This window comes from Cebus imitator, unplaced genomic scaffold, assembly GCF_001604975.1.
Source record: "Cebus imitator isolate Cc_AM_T3 unplaced genomic scaffold, Cebus_imitator-1.0 Scaffold48, whole genome shotgun sequence".
NCBI lineage: Eukaryota > Metazoa > Chordata > Mammalia > Primates > Cebidae > Cebus > Cebus imitator.
In genome coordinates, this window is record NW_016107363.1 from 2,301,686 (window position 1) to 2,320,022 (window position 18,337).

At 41.6% G+C, this 18,337-nt stretch overlaps 1 protein-coding gene across 39 annotated transcripts in view; it reads left to right on the top strand.

Moving 5' to 3' along the window:
* The window catches only part of CADPS (calcium dependent secretion activator), a 471,006-nt gene that overhangs the window by 189,988 nt on the left and 262,681 nt on the right, over positions 1-18,337 (top strand). For all 39 annotated transcript variants that reach the window (XM_017527379.2, XM_017527388.2, XM_037738038.1 and 36 more), the window contains exon 4: positions 17,096-17,176. In XM_017527379.2, coding sequence (XP_017382868.1) covers positions 17,096-17,176 — 81 coding nt within the window. The remainder of the gene's footprint in view (positions 1-17,095; positions 17,177-18,337) is intronic.

Here is an 18,337-nt window from a genome sequence, read left to right on the forward strand (position 1 = left end):
GGAGGTGCTGTGCTTATTCCCATTTTTCAGAAAAGTAAATTAGCCTCATAGACATGAAGCCACTTTTTCAAGCACAGAATTTCCAAATGGCTGGCTCAACTTTGGCTCTTAGCCTCTGTCATAATATCTCACCTGGACAATTTCTGCATCTGCTCAACTTTTTTTCCCTGCCTGCTCTCCATCTTCCACTCCCTCAAGAGTCGTCCAGAACACAAACCTGATTATGGTACTGCTTTCCTCAATAACCTTTACTGGTTCCCCATTGCCTATAGAGGTTCTTTTCCCTTTTTTAAGGCATATAACAGTTTTATTAAAGGGAAAGTGTATGGAAGGATCTTGATAGAATTTATAATTAATTTATCAATGATTCTGCACCCAGCAGAGGACAAATATGAGACAGCTTTATTTTTTTCAGGTTTTACCTCCAGCATTGTTATACCAGAACTCCCTCTTCCATCTCCTAATGACTCCTTGTATAGACTTCTTAACTTTCCAGTTGCTTTCAAAAACCCAGTCTCATTTACAATGTCAATTTTATATCCAACTTAAAGCTCATCACCTCCCTGCCTCTTCTGTAACTAGTTTCTCCAGGGTCAATGCAGGGAGTTGAAAAGTCTTGGGCAGGGCTGAGGGGGAAAGGCAAAGGTCATTTTACTGAATTGGGCTGGTGACTGCAATCTCCTCTCCAGTTATCTCACCACCTCTCCATTGGTCCCACTGTGTGATGGCAGCTAAGTGCTGGTGCTCTCATGAGAAACATGGATGAGTTACTTGGGAGCCCATCAGTGAGAGTCCCTGCTCTTCGGGAGAGCTTCATCAGCTTCCTGTCTTCCAACCCACACATAAGCTCCCATCTCTGGGACTTCATTCTAGAGTTTCCTGTAGCCGGGACTCCCTGGGCCAGTGTCCACTTCTAGGATGAAGCTCCAGCAAGATGGTCCTAGTTCAGCTGTAATACCTTCTTCAGTGTGCATTTGGCCTGAAAGAAACCGAAACAACTTTGCCACACCAAAGAGTGGCAGTAGAAATAGAGCCACAGGTACCGCACTCAAGCGGGCCGTCTCCCTCCAATTCTTTGTGTTTTAGATCTGCTAAACTAGACAAAAGGGCAGGTCAACCAGCTGGCTGCAAAGCAGACTTCCAACAGAACCATGAAAACAAGATGCTCACTCTTTTTTTCTGGAATCCCAATCCCTAAAGGTTATTTTCTTGAAGGGAAGCAGCAGGAAGCACCACAGGTGGGGTAAAGAAAAGCCACAGCAATCTCCTTTCTTGGGCTAATGCCCTGGGAACCCTGAGGGGTTTCTTTTTCTTTCTAACCAGTCCCTCTCCTCTCCTTTCACAGTTTTCTTCTCATATACATCTGATGAGGCAAGTCGTTGGAATGATGACTGGGGATAATAGGACCAGGCTGGACACCTTTTAATAAGCTCTGGAGGGTATGAATGTTCCCTCAAAATTTATGTCTCCAATTCCTGAACAGCAGAAAGAATCCCATGCTGCAGAAGCTTCCTTAAGTCAACAAGGTTTCTCTTTTGCAACTTTGTTCATATAAAAATTATATGTAACAATATGCATGCATTTAGACTTAAAACATTTTTTAGCAGGGAAAGAATGCTATAAACCTCGGGCCCAGAAATCTCGATTTCTCCCTCACTTATCAGGGAAGAGAAACTGGCTTAAGATGTTCTTCTGTAAAACAAATTCACTGCAAGCTCTTTCTTCTTTACAAGTGCGGTTTCTCATTCCAGTGGAAAAAAAAAATCTGAGAAGCACAGATGTTAGAATCAAGCATTATTTTTTCCTTCCTTATGAAATAGTGACATTAGCAAACTTAAAAAGTTAACTAAAAATGGAATTTAGTGAGAAAGGAGGGCAATATATATTTTCCTTACTGGAAAAGGAGTAGGGTTTTTCCACTTTTATCTTAAAGTGAAGTAAATAGATAGTATGATTGCCTTCTAGGAACCTCTTCATTGCCCCTACTTCTACTTCACCCCAGGTTTTCTGCCTCTCTTGTTCTGACTCTGTTCTGTGCAGCATATCAGGCTTTTAAATCAAAGAGCAGTGATTGTGTGTTCGCATGACCCTTTCCTTGCAAGCGACAGATTGAGGGTGTGGTTTGTGAGTATGTCGGGCCCAGCATCCATGTGGCAGAATGTTAGAAGACAGTGAATGTTTCCAGTCACTCTACTGCAGCTGTCTCCTTGAACAAGAAGGCTTGCAGCATAAATATGCATACAACATTGGGGTCAGCAAGACCCCAGTAGTTGAACCCCTGTGTAAGGCATTACACACCTTAGTGAAATAAACTTCAAAGCAGAATTCCGAAAACACCTTCCTGGATTATTCTTGCAAACCTGGTGTCTTCTTGAACAAATTTCTTAACCACATATGAAATGTCATTCTTACATCTTTTCTTCCTCAAATTATTTTAGATCTCAGCCCAGCTGGTAATACTGGGAAGGATTTAACAGCTAGAGGATTAATATTATGAAGTTAAGCCTCTATGTCAGTTTAGTAATGTTCTGTTTGCCCCCATAATCAAATGTTGCCAGGGCAAACATCTTACTTTCCCGAGGTCAGCATCTAGAGCAGGGTTTCTCAGCCTCAGCACAAATGACATTTTGGGCTGGATAATTTCTTGTTGCAGGGGCTGGCCTGTTGATTGTATGGTGTTGAACAGCACCCTGGCCTCTACCCACTAATGCCAGTGGCACCTCTCTCCCTCCATTGTGACAATGAAAAATGTCTCTAGACTTTACCAAAAGTCTTCTAGGGGCAAAATTGCTCCCCTTCCCTACCCAGGTGAGAACTACTGACTTTTAGAGCATAGAATTTTGTCAGAAAAATCCCAATCTGAGTTAGTGTCAAATCTAACGTTGGTGGTTTTTTGTTTTTTGTTTGTTTGTTTTTGTTTGTTTGTTTGTGCTAGTGGTGAAGAGGAAGGTGAAAAGACTGGTTAAGGAGAGGCTTGATCCCTTTGTCCTATAAATTGTGATGGCTAATGTCACAGTTTATGTTAAAGGCTGTTTCCTGAATTTCTGCAGCTCTGCTTCTCTGATAAGAAACTGAAGGTTGCTATGAAATTAATCACTCTAGAGGGGTTTGCAGAGAGAGGTATAGCTCCAACCTTTGGCTATTCTTCAGTGTCGGCCAGTATAAATTGCCAATGCTTGTTGATTTAGAGATCAATTATTAATGATAAGCCTATGAATTTTTCAGAATTTTCTCCTCTTGGGGTGTATGTCTGACTTCCTACCAGGAGCATAAGATCCCGTCCAACCCTTCTACATCAAAGCCCCAGGCTGTCACCCAGAGCGTTATCTTGTTCTGTGCAGGCTGGCTGCATATGTTGACTCTAAATTTTTTAATCAGCCATTTTCCAACTCAACTGCACATGTCAGGCTGTAGAGACAGAATCTATTAAGCACTGTCAGAAACCAGCAGGGGCCTTGTGGCATCATGATTTGATATCTCTATGGCAGAATTTCACAATAAAAAATTCACAGGAGTACACAGTTTTCTGAAATGTCAGCAAAATTCCCGCAGGACTTAAAAGGAGGTGAAACACCATCAACAACAACAATAATAATCTCTAAACAGTCCTTTCAACTTCTGGAAGAATTTTCACATCTGTTTAGGTATCTGATTTTCCCCAAACCCTATACTTTTAGATCACCCACTTATTTTTATGAAATAAAATCAATAGGTAGCTGATTTTATCATCGTTAATCAATTTGATATTTTCAAATTGATTATCAATCAAGTTGATAATGATGACCTTATAGGTTGAAGGATAAAAGCACAGATAATTTTTCAATTTTAAAACATCACATAGATCATCTTAGGATATTGAGAGTTCCCTGTTACATGGAGGATAAAATATTTATAGGCAATCACTCAACAAATATACATTGAACACCTCTTTTGTGTCAGGTACTTACCGAGATATTAACCTGAAAACCATTTGGGTTTCACTTCATCTTAAAGCCATTTCTCAAAAATGTATTTTTTTTCTACTCTTTTACCTTACAATACAGCAAGCATCTTGTTGAAAGGCATCATTTTACAAATCAATTCTGTGTCTAGGAATGTTAGCATAAAAGGGCAGGGTATTGGCCTGCTATATATATTTGATATTGCTTTTTAAAAACACAGTTGCCATTGTACAATTACTTTTTTGTAAAAGTAAGTTCCTTTTGTAAAGGTGGTTACTTAAGTTTCCTGGATATGTTTTTGTTCTTCCTGAGATTTTACAGTAATTGTGGTAGGAGGACAGGCGGGATTTGCTATAATCACTACAGAGTGTTTTCTCTGAAGACCCTAAAAAGCATTCTATTAGCTTCTGCAAACATGAAAGGGCAACATAAGCAGATGAACTACCTAATCTTAAAAACAGTTTCACAGAGGATTATCCTGGTGTCTGGATTACAAATACAATTTCAAGAGATGAGAAGTCATCTGTCTTGATGTTGGTTTACCATTGAAAGTGTTTCTCAGGCTGGGAACTTGTAGGTACATTAGAAGTAAATTAGATTACAAGACCCTAGGGCCATCTTGATTTGAATTTCCCCAGTGCTGAATATGTGATTTGCAATCAATATTGTTTTAATCTATATTGGTTAAAATACTGCTTATTTGCAGGTTTCTCACTCAGAGATTACTACTTTCTTCTGTTTCCCTCCTCTAAGCCAAGGTCATATTTGCCTTTCACAATGCAAATTAAATTACATTATACCATGTTCACTTGAGTTAATTTAAACTCAAGTTGGGTTTAAATTCTGTGTAGAGGTTTCCACATAAGCCAGGTAAAATAAAGTATCAAGCAATTTCTAGATATTCAAATAGATTCTGTATTTTAATCACTTTAACCATAATCTATTATCTTTTTGGAGGCAGACACACTAATGCTTATGAAATTTTTTGTGTATTTTTTTTTTCATTTTCTAACTTCCTTTGCAGTTAGGTTAGGGCCATATGATCAGCTTCAGCAAACTGGCTTTGAATCCTCCACTTTGTTTTTCCCATCACATTGAGCCAGAAAGCCACTGTTGAGGTAGCAAGAGTCACAAAATGGTGGTGCTTCCATGTGCTTAGATCCCTGAGTGATTCTACGGAAGACAGTCCCCCATAATTGGCATCCAGTAAGTAGAATAAGCAAGAAACAAATGGTTATTGTGTTAAGCCACTGAGATTTCAGGGTTAATTTGTTACCATGGAATGAATTAACCTGTTCTAATTAATTTGTTTTCCCTTTTCAATTTATTTTTCAATATTTATTTTGTTGTCAGTACAACACATAATTATCCTTGCTTATGACTGACCTGGGATTATTGACCTCAACTTCATCAAACATACAAAATCTACTTCCAACTTCTTGAATATAACAAGAGTAGGCATCTATATAGTCCAACACATAAGAACTGTCTCATGTGTTAGAGTAGATGATACTCTGATACCTTTGCGCATTTGAACACAATGCAGTATATTACAAGCAGGACATATTTAATAAATGCCAATAATGTAATTTGGGTAATTTTAGGTCATTCTTTTTCTCCCATCTGTTTGGAGAATTTGGGCCCTTACTCTTTTTAATACTACCTCCTCTTCTTAAGCACAGATACTTTTAAAATAACTAATTTAAAAATCTGCTTGGTTATGGATTTGATATCGGGAACAAACTATTCCTTTGACAGGTCTTAAGGTGAAACTCACCCTTTTTAAATATTTTTGACTTTGAATAATGACAACCCTACAGTAGACATACTCTTCAGGGCAGGCAAAATGAGATAATGATGTAGGTGGATAGACTTATGAATAGCCCTTTTCCACCAGGTACTGTTTAATGATCAGCCTGGGACTGGGAATTAAGTACGTCTTATATTTGTGACATGTTGCTCAGAGGAAACGGTGATGCATGTGACAGTTCTCAAGTACCCTGGAAATTACACTTCCTCGCATGGTTTTAATTGACATGGGAAGCTCTGTGATTTATAGATCTCAATGTTTTCTACTACTTGAGAGCTTTCTTACACAAATGCACACACCCACACACATGCGCACACACACACACCACTCACCTGCATGCACGTATACTTTTGCTAAAGCCATAATTGCAGAAGCTGGTAAACTCAATTTCATTTTGACCTTGTGAGTTATTTTATACTATGCTATCAGTGTTTGAAAATAAGGTTCACTTCTCCTTAAAATAAAGAGCAGGTATTTTTTAGCAAAAGCATTCGATTTCATTAGAGATATTTTAAACATCACTGGATGTTTTTCTGGACTTCCTGTTGAGTGCATTATTTTTGCCATTTGTAGAGTGCTTTTTACCATGACTTGATGCTGCTTGAAGAGCAGAATTATTTAACAGGACAAAAAGGCATTTTATTTCCTAGAATGTTCATGTCAAAATCTCTAGAAAATATAATCACTTCTGGCTTGTTTTGAAAAAGTGACCATTTCCCATCAAATCAGCTGCCCAAACTAAATTTCAGAAATTAGTAAAAACTAAATTCAAAACCTATTGGCAATGAAAATAATTGTTTATGTACAATGTTTTACCAGTTTTGAAAAAAATAACTTTTTGTTGAAAGAATTCTGAAAGTTACCAAGTTCTGTATTTATCCTGCTTTCATAGCTCGTACCATAATGCCTAAAACAAGGCAAGTGTTCAGTGAATATTTTTAAATGGTGAGTTGTACTAATATTTCCAGTTTCCAGATGAGGAAGCAGGGACTCACAGAGTTTAACTGGTTCACACCTCTATTATTCACAACAGTTCAGTCAGTTATTCTCTATCCTTTCTGCACTTAAATACTTCATTTATTCATTCAACAGAATTTAACAAGTTTAAACCATTTGCATTCAGATTTCTATTTAGGTCATGATTTGAGCACCTATAAGTGTCAGATACCACACTAAGTGCCTGGAAAAACATCTCATTAACTCCTCAAAACGTCCCTGCCACATAGATGTTATTATATCTATCTCAAATTTAACTGTGCAAATATTTCTTACTCCCATACCACGCATCAGTCTCTGGAGATTTTTATAATGAGCAAGACAAGACAAGGTCTTTGCCCTGAAGGCACTTACAGTCTTGCACAGAACATGCCAAGAAGCAGATCACACAAATGTGATGGGAGTGATAAAAGAGGAGGCTTGTGATGTTAGGGAGGCCTAGAAGAGGTGACCTCGGCTGAGACCAAGAAGGTCCCTAAGGTAGCAATATTGAGGCTGGACTTTGGGTTAATGATTTAGCATTAACAAGACGAAGATGACACGGGGCTGGGTGCAGGGGCTCACACCCGTAATCCCAGCACTAGGAAGCTCATGTGGGAGTTTGAGGCCAGGAGTTCAAGACCAGCCTGGGCAATGTAGCATGACCTTGTCTCTACAAAAAAAGACAAAAATCAGCTGGACATGATGATGCCTGTAGTCCCAGCTAGTCAAGAGGCTGAGGTGGAAGGATCACTTCAGTGCAGGAGGTCAAGGCTGCAGTGAGCTATAATCTCAACACTACATTCCAGCCTAGGCAACAAAGAAAGACCCTGTCTCAGAGGGGAAAAAATGATGACAGAGGAGGAAAGAGAACTCACATTGACCAGGGGCCAAGCAAGAGTATGTCACGTTTGCAAACCTAGAAATACAGAGTGGCCTGAGCCTAGAGAACAAGACAGAGTGGTGGGAGATGAGGCTGGAAAGATGTGCAGGAGGCAGATGGCAAAAGCTCTCAGAGCTTTGATAAGGATCTCAGACTCCTACTGCCAAGGGAAATGGAAAGTTATTGACAGGTCCTAAGCAGGAGAGTAACATGAGAAAATGCACGTTTCAGAAAGATGAGCAGCCTGCCTTGCAGAGCATGAGTTAAATCCTTGCTCCATGGTATGTGGTTCACAGCATCAGCACCACCCAGGAGATGTTTAGAAGGATGAATTCTTGGGTGTCACCCCAGGCCTACTGAATCAAAACTCTCCACGGGTGAGGCCCAGGACTCTGTGTTTTGACAAGTTTTCTGGTTGATTTTTATGGGCACCAAAGTTTGAGAACCACTGGATTTTGATAGACGTTCTCAATCTCGGCTGTACATTGGAGGGTTTAAAAAAAAAACTGCAGCCTGGGCCCTAATCCAGAATATTACATTTATTTGGTCTGGGTGCAGCCTCAGCATTAGGATTGCCTTTTATCTCTCTCTGGGGATTCAAATATGCAGCCACGTTGGGGAACTGCTGTGTGTCAGAGGGAAGCAAGGGAGGATGAAGGTGAAATCAATGGTTGAGGATGGAGATGATGGCAGCCTGGCCATCAAGACATCATGCTAAGTGCTTTATGAGTACCATCTTCTTTCATTTTCAAAACAAGCCTCTGCTGTTGGCTTTGTTACTGTTAGGACTCCCTCTTTGCAAATAAGGCCACAGACAGGGAGATCTTAGTATATTTCCCAATGTCACAGAGCTGGAAAGCGTCAGAGCAAGGATTTGAAGCCAGATCTGATTGTTGCCAGCTTCTGGGTCCCTGACTACCATGTGCTGTGGCTGCTTTGGTGTGGAAGAGAGAGCTAAGGCACAGGGCACATAGAAAGCTTGCTAGCAATTCCTGTAAAAGTGGGCTGGTGCCTGGCTAAAGTAATCAAGGGGGGCTTCTTGAAGAAAGGCCTGAAGCCAAATGCTGAATGATACAGCAGACTTGAAACGGTAGAACGAAGAGGGGAGGTCATTTCAGGACTGCGGGGAAATGGGGAAAGACTGGTTGAGCACTATGGGATCATAAAGAACTAGATTGGTGTTCTGTTTGGGTTTTTTTTTTAATGTATTTATTTGCTGCTTGCTCAGAAAATTGCTGCATTTGGAGCTCTTGGGTTATATTTACTGCATTGCCAGAAGCCAGCAAAGACATAAAACCAGTGACTCAAACGCAGGCAGGGTTCTCATTGGCTGGCAAAACCTGGGAGCTAAACCCTGCATTTTGCAATCAAGGAGAAGTACATCCTTCAGAATGGAAACTTTGACCTACCCAAGGTCTTCTCTTGGAGAGGAAATAAGGCATGATAAAGAAAGACACAAATGATCTTATTTTAACTCTTCCACAAATTAGGTAGTATCATCTCCTTGGATGACTTTTTATAAAAACAGAATGTAATTGACTGTTCATGGGAGATCAAACTCCATGTTCCTTCTACAAATAACCCTGAAACAGAGCCCTCAGTAAAGACTCAGATGGATGGCAAGGTTGTAGATTCCATCAGATTCTCCTCCAGTTTATAATAGAGTTATTTATGCCTACAATGTGTTGAACCCCTGCTGTCTGAGAGTATTGATTATCATTGTTAAAATACTCCTTTGAGGTTACTATTTTAGTACTGCAGCTATAGATGCTCAGAGAAGTTGAGCGTCTGGCCCTGATCACACAGTGAGTATGTGTCACTGGCTGCATTAGATCTCAAGATCTTCTGATTCTGAAATCCATTGGTTTTTTTTTTTCCCTAAGGATTACCCCCTCTATCTAGAGCTAATTATCTCTGGATCTTTAACCTTTTAAAGCTTGGTTTCTTACCCACAAGGGGATGAAATCTGTTATACTTCTTTAAGTGCTGCAGAATCAGAATTTTTATAAGGGAGAATATATGCAGGCTGTGGAATGCCAAGGACTAATAGCTGCTACGATGTACTGAACGTGACTGCATGCTGAACACTCTGCTAATTGTCATACACAATACACATCTGTTTTATTCAATCTCTTATCGATCCCCTGAGGTAGGTATTATCATTATTATTCCCATTTTAGAGTTAAAAGAGTTGAAAAAAATAACAGCTTTGGCTTAGAGAGGTCCAATCACTTGCCAAGGATTGCTCATGTTTAAAGTGGAAAGGCAAGGATTTGAACCTGGACAGTGGAGAGGGCACCTGCTGACCATGTTCTATGAGCTCTACATTAAAGGTGGCTACACAAGAGACAAGCTTTAGGAGATGAGAGGAAGGAATTTGCACGCAGCAGCCAGGACTTGAATGCTGCAATACAGCCACAGTCCAAAGCCCAGTGCAGTCTTGAGGCAGGAGCTTGGGCACCCCCGTCTCCTGGTTGGGAACTGACACTGTCCCAGCTGTAACTTTCCAGACTGCAGTGCACCAGGAAGGCAGCATCTGCTGGAGCAGCTTGTCTCTGAAGGAGGATAAAAAAACATGGGACTGTGAGGAAAGGAGGGCCCTGCCAGCTGATGGGAGTGCTTTATGGGGAGGTGCCTCCGCCCTCCTCTGCAGTAGCTCTTGGAAGCCTCCACCTCAGACGTTAATCCCTAGGAACCCAGGGGACATGCTGGGAAGTAGAGAGAAAACAAAGAGAACAGATTGAGCTAAACCCAGGTCAGCAGGGGGCTTGCACCACAGCTGCTTATAGAGACCCTGTCTCCATCCCCAAAGTCCAGAATTAAGAAAGCGATAATCAGGAAAGAGACTGGTTATAGGCCAGCAAAGTCCAGTCTTTTCCGATTTCTGCAGAGAATGGCTCTTGCTGGAACACAGCCACTAGGCAGCAAGACAGAGCAAACTAGAAATCAGCTGACTGGGAGTTTGGTCCCAACCCTCCCTGATCATTGTGTGACTGTGGGTAGTTCGTTCTTCCTTTTTGGGGTCATAGCTGATTAACTCAGTCCTGTATCCAGTCAGGCAGTCATTTTATTCATCTGCCAGGCATTTACTCTGAGCCCACTCTGTATTTGCCACTGAAGCACCTACATAAGTAGGTGCCAGGGATGCAGCAGTGAGCAAAATCACACCTGTCCCTGACCTTGTGGAGCTTACAGCCTAGTAGGCAAACATCAACCCACATACATACATGTAAGTTATATAACGATATATGTTAAGGGAAAGGTACCTAATTATCAGGAGAGACAGGAGAAATTCACAGATCTGGAGATCGGAACAGAGTTGCTGCAAAGCTGAAAGATGAAGGATAAGATAAGAAAGGTTACAGCAGTCCAGGGAGAGATAAGGAAGAGTGCTCCAGGCATGAGGAACAGCCTGTGCAAAAACCTGGCAGCAGAAGAAAGCTAGCCCTCCCAAAAGCCTGAATGAATTATTCAGTGGAACACACTGAGGGAGGCTGTGGTGCCCAGCAAAGCTGCCGAGCTTGGCAGGGGCCACACACCCAGCCTGCGGTTGCTGCATTGTCCCTGAAACTGCTTCCAGCCACAGTCTGGATCACTGTCACTCTATTCCTGAGGCTGAAGTTGGTTCATTTACTCTAAGGCTGAGAACGATAGATTTTTCCAGAAAGCAGAACCATTATTCAAATAAGGCATAAAGTAATCTGCCTATTTCTGTTTATATTTTCTGTGTATTTGAATCACATCCTTTCTTTGCTTGACCAAACACTGCCTCTTGGCAGCGACACTGATGACTTTGGAAGAGTTGAGAGTTGAAGTTGCCTCCTTATCATCGTTAGCACGCGAGCACCAAAGAATTCAGACATCCCCGGGGGAGGCTGGTACCCAAGGATGTTTCCCAGGCACACTGTCAAGGCTAATTCTCCAAGGCCTCTGAAGCTAAGGAGAAGGCTCCAGGCCCAGGCCCCGTGACAATTTCTTCATCACCCTAGAGACCAGACAGGGCATTCCCAGGTGTGAATTCCTTTCTGCTGACATATAGACCTATTTGCATAGTGGGATTGCTTCCTCCTTGTCTCCACCCCCACCCTCTATCCCCAAAATTCTGTCTGCAGACACGAGAAAAGTGAAGTACACAGGAAAATCGCCTGGGTGAGCACATCCCAGAATGTGTTCCTGGGAACACGTAGTCAGATACGTTTGGGAATGTGGGGCTGCCTGAGGTTGCCTTGGTGTAGGATTTCTTGATCATGTGCGTTGTGGCTCTCCAGGAATGGGATAGAGTGAGCAGAGTTTCTAGTTTTTATTTGACCACAGAATCTTTTCTCATCGAGGATCTAGAGGACCTGCAGGACTGATATTCCCTAGAATACAACTTTGAGAAATACCAGTCTAGGCTTTTCAGAGAATCCTGAAATGTAATAGCTGAAAGCTTGTCATTTCCCTCAGATGATCAGACTGTGCATAGAGAGGTCACAACTTTGGCTCAAGATCCCACAGAAAAGGCAAACAGTATCAGAACACAGGTTCCTAACACCCATTCCAAGATCCCAGGCTTCCTCACCCTTGTCTGATTTCTCTCATAAATTATAAAGGCAAGGAGGAGAATTAAAATCTGGTGACTGCCCATTCTAAAATAGGGATAACTCTATAAACTTGGCTAAACTGTAGGAACTCTGTGTGCCAGCACCCACCTCACTGGGTGCTTTAGATGTACACCATCTGACTTAATCCTCATCATATGCCAGGGTAGGTATCTTATCCCAGTTTTACAGATAAGGAAATGGAGGCTCAGAAAAGTTCAATTGCTTGTTCAATCCCTGTCAATAAGGAAATTGCAAAGTCAAGATTGGACCTAAGTCAGTCTGACTTCCATTGGACAATGCAGCACATTTTGTCATTTGTCATTTTGTCCTTTCAAAGAGCTATGCAATATAAAAATGATGTCCACTCTGCAGGTGAGGAAACTGAGGCATGGTGTGGTTAAGAAACTTGACAAGGTTGCAGCACAGCTAAAGAGTGGGGTAGAGGGGTGCAACTTCACTCTGCTATATCTCAAGTCTGTGTTTAAATCAGCCCTATAGTGATAGGCTAGTTTTCATCTTTGCATTGACAGAAAGAGTACCACCCACGAGCCAGAGACAATTGCCTCTGGTGGGCTTGAACTGATGGCTCAGGCAATACCTGTCTATATGTATGCAGTGCTAGGCTTAGTTCTCCATCACTTTAAAGGAGAAGCCAGAGGAAATACTTCCCTTTGCTTGACTGACAAGTCAAAACAACCACAGAGCCTCTGCTTGACCTCTGCTTGTAGGAAGATTATTTGTCTAATTAGGTAAAGAGCCTTTATGCACATGTGCATTTTTGAACCCTAATGAGCTGTCAACGTGAAAGTCTTGCCCTTGGCTCGGTTCTCCAGCTGATCTTTCCTTTCCTCCGTGGAAAAGACCAGCGCAATGAACAGAACCTCGTTTCCATGGAAGCTCACTCACTGGCTTTTTCTTTCCAGCCCTTGAAAAGGTAATTACTTGATTTCTCTTTATATTTTGGGATTTCATACAGTGGAGCTGTCAAGCTCCTCACTCGAGGATGGCCTTCTCCATCACGCCAAGCTATTTCAGGAAGCTTCAGTTGCATTTCCCTTTTCATCTTCTCTTCAGATCATTAGCCATCAGGCAGCAGTGGCCACCTTCTGGTCACTCCCGCTAATGAAAGTCTAACAGAGTAAGGGGACTCAACCCCAGGGAAAGTGGGAGACACAAAAAGCCAGGGAAATTTGTCAAGAGATGGGAGCCTCTGATCACATCATCTCTGCTGCACAGACTGTCAGACCGAGACCCCACATCCACGCCAGTGAGGAACACGGTCCCATCTGGCAACTTCTCTTCTGAACCTTTGACGCCCCATTGTGGCCCATGTCAGAAATGCAGCCAACATGGACTGCTCTAAAATAATAACACAAGGAACAGCAGCCACCATTCATGAGGGTTTGCTGCATGCCAAGCTGTGGGCTGAGCACTTTATATCTGTTGTCTACGTTGATTCTCATGACAACCTCAGGTCGCATTAATTAACCTGATTATTCGGATGAGAAGAGCTGGAGCACAGAGAGGTTAAGTCACTTGCCCAAGGTCACACAGCTACTAAGTGGCACAGCCAGGATAAGGACACACTCATTGCTATTATTTCTTAGGGAGGAATTCAGCACTGCTACAGCCTCCCCCAAAAAAATCAATCTTGACAAGTGACAAAAGGTTGACATTTCTCTGCCCCCAGCGGTGGCTTTATGGATCAAACTGGCCCATGTCTACAAGGAACAAAGTGGGGTTGCTGAGCTAATGGACTGTCACGATTGATTAGAAAACCAAACCAGGCACTTAAGTATGAAACCAACATAATGCAGAGCAGAAGAATTCCAGTTGGAGGCAGACCAGACTTGGTTTCAGATGGCTACTACCACTTCACTAGCTGTGTGATTTGGGGAATGTTCCTCTACCTTATCAAGACTCAGTTTTCTTATCTGTAAAATGGGGATAATGATACCAACCTTACAAAGTTGTTGTTTCACATTTGGAATTTTCCATACTGCTCTGTGGAATGTGTGATTTTTGGTGGAATAATTATGTAAAAGACAAGGTTAAATAGAGTTAAAAAGAATTATTTGCTCTAGAATTTCTCAAAGTCTTGATTATGCTGACATATTTCAGATTTTCAAGAGGAATTCTCATTTCCTCACCCCAGAATCCTTTTTCCTTTGGGAATGCACATTAGTCTCTGTTTCTTGGGACCCTTTAGAAAAGGCTGTAAAACAGGTCATAAGGTGTTTAGTGTTTGGTACAGGCATCAATAAATGCTAATCCCTTCTTCTTTACACCCAAATCATGCCTGTTTTTGCTGGATTTCAGTTCCACGGAGTCAGGGACTAGGTCTGTCTTGTTTCTTTCTTATTCCAGTATCTTGACATATCAAGACATTCCATAAAAATTTAATGAATGAATAAGTTAGTGAACTAATGAATAAAAGAATTAAGCTCAATGTAGTCCTTGCCTGCTCATCTTCATTGCCAGCATTTTCTGCTGTTTCCAGTTGCATTCTATGAAGTCAGTGGGAGAACTCAGATGCCTCTGGAAACTTTAGTAACGGAGCTGGTTCTGTTGAGCTGTATTTTCCCTCATCTGTTTTAATCTGTATGAGCTCCCTATCTTCTGACAAAATTCTCCTAACCAAATCATTTAGCTGTTAACCAACTTTAGCCAATAACCAAATCATTTTGCTGCTTCCTGGTGAAGCAGTCAAATGTTTCATTTGCTTGTATATGTTGAACAAGACATTTCTGAGTGTTCCCAGTGGATTTGCACTTGGAGCTAAAGAACTCTTGGGCTTCCCAAGGGAATGAAAGAAAAGCAGCTCACTGGAACCTAAAAACAGCACTGAGGATGCTGTATTTCGCACTATTTGTGTGTCTGTTAAGAAGTGGTTACTGGGATGGATCACTGGTCAGTCATGTGACTGCTTTTGGGTGGTGTGCTATACGTTTGTTTAAAATACAATTTCCAACTCATGTTCTATGAGCATTATGCAAAAAATAAAAATTACAGTTTCAGTTTAAAAACAGTTGAGTGTTGGGGCCTGGCACGGTGGCTCATGTCTGTAATCCCAGCACTTTGGGAGACTGAGGCGGGTGGATCATGAGGTTAGGAGTTCCCAGGCCAGCCTGGCTGACCTGGCGAAACCTGAAATTCCGTCTGTAGTAAAAATACAAAAATTAGCCAGGTGCAATGGCATGCATCTGTAATTCCAGCTACTTGGGAGGCTGAGGCAGGAGAATTGCTTAAACCTGGGAGGCAGATGTTGCAGTGAGCCGAGATTGTGCCACTGCACTCGGGCCTGGGAAAGAGAGCAAGACTCAGTCTCAGGGGGAAAAAATAGTTGAGTTAGTTAAAGTCTAACAAATTTTCTTACTGCAGAGCTTCTCAAAGACTTTGTAACAGAACACCCTTTCGAAAATGCTGCCTTAGGATACTTAGCCAAATGTTGCAATCCAGTTTTTATGATCTAAGAAATAGTCCTTCTCCCAAACTCCGGAAAGGGGAAGATAAAGTGATGCTGGTTCTTGACTTGAACAGGATGATTAAAATGTACAGCATAAAGCCAGATTGATTTTTAATGTGTTTTGTAAAATAAACCAAAGAAGATTAATTATGATGCTTCAAAATATGACCATACATTTTCTTGTGTTGTTGTTTATATCATATTCCAAATAACTTATTTGCTATATCATTTCATGGCATAGGTGAGAATCTTTTTTTTTTTTTTTTTTTTTGTAGGCAAGGAACTTAAAACTTTCTTCTAAAGCCAATTTTAGAGGAAAGGGACTTAGAAAACACGTTTTTCTTATGCTACTTTTATTTGAATGCCACTGTTCCTTAGTAAACTTTTCTGTGAATAAAATATAACTTGCTGAATAAGCAGACCCAATACAGCTTGAAAGACAATGCCAGTGTTTCTTGGAAATAATCGTTTCAACTCATAAAATGAAGATGAGCGACTACGGCTTGCCACCTGTTGTAAATAAAATTTTATTAGAATACAGTGGGTCTCATTCACTTACGGCCCTTACATTCTCTTATATATTGTCTTCACTTACATATTGTCTAGCACTGTTTTTATCTGCAAGGGAGGAGTTGATTTACTGCAACAGAGATCTTATGGCTCTCAAATCCTAAAGTTTTGAATTTAGGGTCCTTTGCAGAAATGTTTGCTAGTCCTTTCAAAGAGTCACAGAAAGATGTGAAAGGATGAAGACTACATAACTGACCCCTTTTTCTTTAGGTAGAAAAAACCTGAAAACAGATAAGTTAGGGAATTGTCCAGGCCTATTTAAGCTTGGCTGCTGTGATCTTTATATCCTAATAGCTCTCATCATCAGGGAAGATAGGGATAGATTTCAACTTAGATATCAGCACCAGCTGATTGGAAGTAGCCATCTGGAGAGCTGGTTGAGGTCTCAGGGTTCAAAGAGAAGGAATGCAATGGCATTAATCTTCCATGGTCCAGAGGTAGAGAGCAGCTGGACATGTGCCATGTATGCACTGGGGATATGCACTATGTCTACTTCTGACATTTCTAATAGTTATATTGCCATCTTCTTCTTTGTACATCTGCCATGTAAGCACTTTCTTCATTGGGCCAAAAAGAAGTGTGCATTGGGTCCTCATTAGAAACACTGCTATCTAGCAGTTCAGAAGAGATTGATGGTTCTTGTGCAAGGTCATTCAAATGCCTGTCTTAGCAACTGCCTACCACATCATGCTCTGCCTAAAAGAGTTAACTTGAGATTTTGCTCAAACTGGATTTGTCGGTTACAAGAATCTATCGTTAGTGAAATACGTCCATGGAGCACAGTGTGGGGGGTGTAAAATGGAATCTCATGATTTTATTGGCTTTTGTGACCCAAACTGAAAGTCTCAATGTCTGTGCTTTTTGCAGCTGGACAATCCAGATGAGCAAGCAGCCCAGATCAGACGAGAGCTGGACGGACGTCTCCAAATGGCAGACCAAATAGCCAGGGTAAGGAAACATGGGGGATATTTGCTGGGCCCAGGCCAAAGTCCCACTCAGGAAACACACTGATTATTGAGAGCTTCTAAAGGATAAAGCTGAGAAGCAGAGAGGAGGGAAGATGAGGACAATTATCCTCATTGGGCCCTCAGCCCACCTCTCTCAAGGCAAGCTCTCCCAGAGATAGCTCATGCATTTCCTATGCTCCAGTGAATACCCAAGCTCAGACCTCCAACCTTCCTTCTGAGTTCTAGACTCATAGCTCCAACAGCCTACTGAACATTTCCACTTAGACATTTTCCTGGCATTTCAGGTTGAACGCATTCAAAATCCGGCTCCTTGTCTTCCTCCTCCCACCCCACACAGGCAACTATGTTTACTCCTCTTTTCGTGTTCTATATCCAATTGCTGTGGTTGAAACCTTCTAGCCATTGTCAATTTCTTTTTCCTCCCTGCTATGCTCTACACTCAGTCAGCCACCAGCCTCACATGTCTGCCTCCTAAGTGTGGGTCAGAGATCTCTTGATGGTTTTTCACTCCTACTCCTGGTGCTTTGATATAGGCCCTCATCTTCAGCACCTGAATATTACAATAGCCTCCTAATGGGAATCCCTGGCTCCAATTCCCCCATTTTCTATCCATCCTGCACATAGTTGCCATACAAAAACTCATATATAAATATCTCAGAACAGAGCCTCAAAATCCTTCAACAGATTCCTTCTTTGCTCCCAGGACAAAATCTAACCTCTTTAGAATGATATTCAAGACTCGGCCAACAGACTCTACACTTTCTTTTTAGCCTTATGTCACACAACTTTCCCATCAGAGATCCCCAGTCCAACTACAGAGAATGTCTTCTTCTGAATATACCAGGCCCTTTCCAGGGTCGGTGTCTTTATATGCACTGATGTCTCAACCTGGAATGACCTTTCTTCTCCCCTCCACTTAGCAAACTCAGCTATTCAGCCTTTAGTACCTGACTTAAAACATCTTCTCTAAGAGCTTAGCAGTTAGTCCTTTCCACCTTTGTGCTTTCATCAGACTGCATATCAACCTTTATTATAACAGCTTGTTGAATGGTGATCATTTGTTTATGTGTCTGAGTCTCGCAGTAGATAGGACTCCTCGAGGGTTGAGGTTATGTCTTACTGTTTATGACTACAGTTAATT